The sequence below is a fragment of the Lagopus leucura genome, unplaced genomic scaffold (genome assembly GCF_019238085.1).
Source record: "Lagopus leucura isolate 7727_CA_CO unplaced genomic scaffold, USGS_WTPT01 34537-0_obj-0_obj, whole genome shotgun sequence".
In the NCBI taxonomy this organism is placed as follows: domain Eukaryota; kingdom Metazoa; phylum Chordata; class Aves; order Galliformes; family Phasianidae; genus Lagopus; species Lagopus leucura.
The window spans coordinates 1-3,435 of record NW_024968015.1 but is presented as its reverse complement, the minus strand read 5'-3'; the positions used below and the strand labels follow the sequence as shown (position 1 = coordinate 3,435).

Genomic DNA, 3,435 nt, shown 5'->3' with positions numbered 1-3,435 from the left:
GACTTTTTGGGGGTGGGGGACCCTTTGGAGGTGACAGGAACATGGGGGCTTTTTAGGGGTGGTGGGACCATAGGAACCTCTTGGGACAGGGCCAAGGAGACACTTTGACGGTGGAGGAACTATGGTGACATTTCAGGGCAGGGCCATGGAGGACTTTTGGTGGAGGACAGGATCGTGGGGACACTTTGGCGATGAAAGGATCGTGGAGAGCTTTTGGGGTTAGGGCCATGGGGACACTTTGGTGGAGGACAGGGCCATGAGGACCCTCTGGTGATGGTGGTACCATGGGAAGCTTTTAGGGAGCAGCCCTTTGGGGGTGACGGGACCGTGGGGATCTTTTAGGAGCCAGGCAATGGGGGTAGTTTGGGGCAGGACTACAGAGGGTTCTTTGGTGGGTGATGGGACCACGGGGACCTTTTGAGGGTGAGAGAGGTGTGGAGATGCTTTGGGAGTGACACGTTCTTGTGGACCCTTTGGGGATGAAGGGATCATGAAGACCCCTGAGGGTCTGTCCATGGGATCCTATTGGGGAGACAGGGCCATGGGGACACTTTGGTGGGTGGCATGGCTGTGGGGACTCTTCTGTGGGTGGTGGGTCCATGGATCTGCTCGGGGGCAGGGCCATGGGGACCTTTTGAGACAGGACCAAGGGTACCTTTGGGGGTGACAGGAACACGGGGACACTTTCAGGATGGAAGGACCATGGAGATCTCTCCATGATGCGGTCCTGGGGAACCCTGAGCATGGGGATATTTTGGGGATGACAAATCCACAGAGACTCAGTGGAGAGGACAGGACCATGGGGAACCAGTGAGGACAACAGGGCCATGGAGATCCACCGGGGCGACACGTCCACGGATCCACTGGAGAAGACGGATCCATTGGGGAAGTCAGATCCATGGGGACCCTTTGGGGATGATAGAGCCACGTGAACCCATTGGGGATGAGGTCCAGGAGGGACGGCATTTCCACTGGGACCCATGGAAGATGATGGGACCCTGGGAACCCCTCAGTGCACGGAGACCCTTTGGGAATGACAGACCCACAGGGATGAGAGGCCCATGGGGACATTTTGAGGTCACCACAGCCTCAGTGTGCAGCCCCTGCCCCGCTGCACATCCAAGGGTGCTGACACTGTCGTGTGCCCCGATGTTGTAGGGCCGCTCAAAGCTTCGCCCATCGGTGTCACTGCCACGTAAACCCACGGTGCCGTGGCAGCGCTACGCTGAGGAGGTGTCAGTGGCACAGGGTGAGCTCTACGCCATCCGCCCGCTGGAGAAGGTAACCTGGGGAGCACGGCGCCGGGATGGATGGCACCCATAGGGACACCGTGCTGACACCCGTCCTCGTGTCCCCAGCAGCATGGGAGGCAGATCGAGGCACTGCGGAAGGAGGTGGCTGAAAGCCAGGAGAGGCTGCGGGTGGTGGAGGAGAAGGTGAGGGAGCTGGAGGGCGAGCAGCGTGGGCTGCAGCAGGAGCAGGGCCAGCACCGAGAGCTGCTCGAGCGCCTGCGGCTGCAGCTGGAGGAGAGCAACGCACGGACGGCCAACCTGGGTGCCAGGTGGGTGTCACCAAGGCACGGGTGTCCCCAAAACCCCAATTTTCCCGAAACCCAGGCGTCCCTGAAGGCTCGTTGTCCCCACAACCCAGGTGTCCCCAGAGTCTCAATGTCCCCAAAGCCCGGATATCCCCAAAACCCTGGTATCCCCAAAGCCTGACTTTTGCCCGCGTGTGTTCCCAAATCTTTGGTGTCCCCAAAGCCTTGATGTCCCAACAGCTTTTACGTCCCCAAAGCCCATGTGTTCCCAAATCCTGGGTGTCCTCAAAACCTCAGTGTCCCCAAAGCTGTGGTGTCCCCAAAGCCTCAATATCCCCATACCCTCGATCAAATCTTCAAGGCCTCAAATCTTTGGGGCTCACCTGCGCTGCTTTAGGCTGACGGCAGCTGAAGGGACCCGCAAGAATGACCTGGAGAGGCTGAAGGCAAGCGAGGACCGGGGCAGAGCGCTGGTAAGACACTGGGACCCTGGAGATAGGGACAAGGACAGGGCCACGTGGTGGTGGTGGCACTGACGAATCCCCTGGCAGGAGAGCAGGCTGGTGGCACTGGAGAGGGAGCACGGCGAGCTGCAGGATGCCATCGCCCGGCTGCTGCGCCACCCCGGCAGGATGGGACGGCGGCCACAGAGCCGGGACGAGGGTGGGGATGAGGGACAGGCCACCAGTGTGTGACTTTGGATGTCACCGCGGCACGGCTGTGTCCCCCAGGTCCTGATCTCAATGGGTTTCTGTCCCTCAGCAATAAATGTAGTTGGTGTCACTGTGACTTGGTGCTGGTTGGGTTCTGTCACCATTCTGGGCTCTGTCCCCAGTGCCATTCTGTTCCTAGTGTCACCCTGACCGCAACCATGGGGACATTGTGGGGCAAAGCCAGGGGGGACCCTATGGTGAGTGATGAGAGCATGGGGACCTTTTGAGGGTGTTGGAACCATGGCAACTCATCTAGGGGTGATGAGACCATGGGGAATCCTGTGGGACACGGCCATGGGGACCACTTAGGAATGCTGAGTCCATGGGAACCTTTTGGGGGTGACAGAACCCTGGGGACTCCAGTGAGTGAGAGGACCGTGAGGACCCTCTGGTGGGTGATGGGACCATGGGGATCTTCTGGTGGAAGACAGGACCATCTGGGGATGAACCTTTGGGGATGCCGAGTCCATGGGGGTGTTTTGGGGGTGACAGGACCATAGGGACCCTCTAAAAGCGATATAACCGTGGGGACTTGGGTGGGTGATGGGACCATGGAGATGTTTGGGTGGGTGCACAGGACCACGAGGACCTTTTGGGGCAGAGCCACGCAGAGCCTCTGGTGGGTGATGGGACCATGGGGACCTTTGGGGACCGTGAGCACACTTTGGGGCTGACAGGATGACGGGGACCCTTTGAGGGGTACAAAGGGGCACTCGAGGATCCTTTGGGACAGGACTGTTTTGAGAGGTGACATCTCCTTTGGAGACGAGGGAACCATGGAAACCCTTCCATGACGTGGCCACGGGAGTCGCTCGGGGCACGTCCATGGGGAACCATAGCGAAAGGCCACGGGGGGCGAGAGGGCCACGGGGAACCCTTTGTGGGGGTGATGGGACCGCATGCATCCCTCGCGCAGCCCATTCCCCTGCGCCCCCCAAGATGGCGGCGCTGCACCCCCGTCGCGGTCCGATGACGCAATCACTCCGCGACGTACAGCCCTTCCTCCCCCCCGTAGAAGGTCGTCACTCCCAATATGGCGGCACCAACAGCTCCGTGACGCCATCACCTCGCGCCGCTCCCAGATCCGTCTAAAAGTGACGTCATTACCGCGAGCCGCGCGGCCAGGAAAAAAAATGGCTCGGTACGGCGCTGTGACGTCATCTCCGCGCGCCGCTCAGCCCAGGG

The 3,435-nt window shown here is 60.3% G+C and overlaps 1 protein-coding gene across 1 annotated transcript in view; it reads left to right on the top strand.

Moving 5' to 3' along the window:
• The window catches only part of LOC122193406 (RAS protein activator like-3-like), a gene marked incomplete at its 5' end in the record, with an annotated part of 4,764 nt that extends 2,454 nt beyond the window's left edge, over positions 1-2,310 (top strand). Inside the window, 4 exons of the mRNA XM_042894182.1 lie at positions 1,159-1,281; positions 1,359-1,561; positions 1,935-2,010; positions 2,089-2,310. Of these exons, the coding sequence (XP_042750116.1) occupies positions 1,159-1,281; positions 1,359-1,561; positions 1,935-2,010; positions 2,089-2,232 (546 nt within the window). The remainder of the gene's footprint in view (positions 1-1,158; positions 1,282-1,358; positions 1,562-1,934; positions 2,011-2,088) is intronic.
• Positions 2,311-3,435: the final 1,125 nt, after the last annotated feature.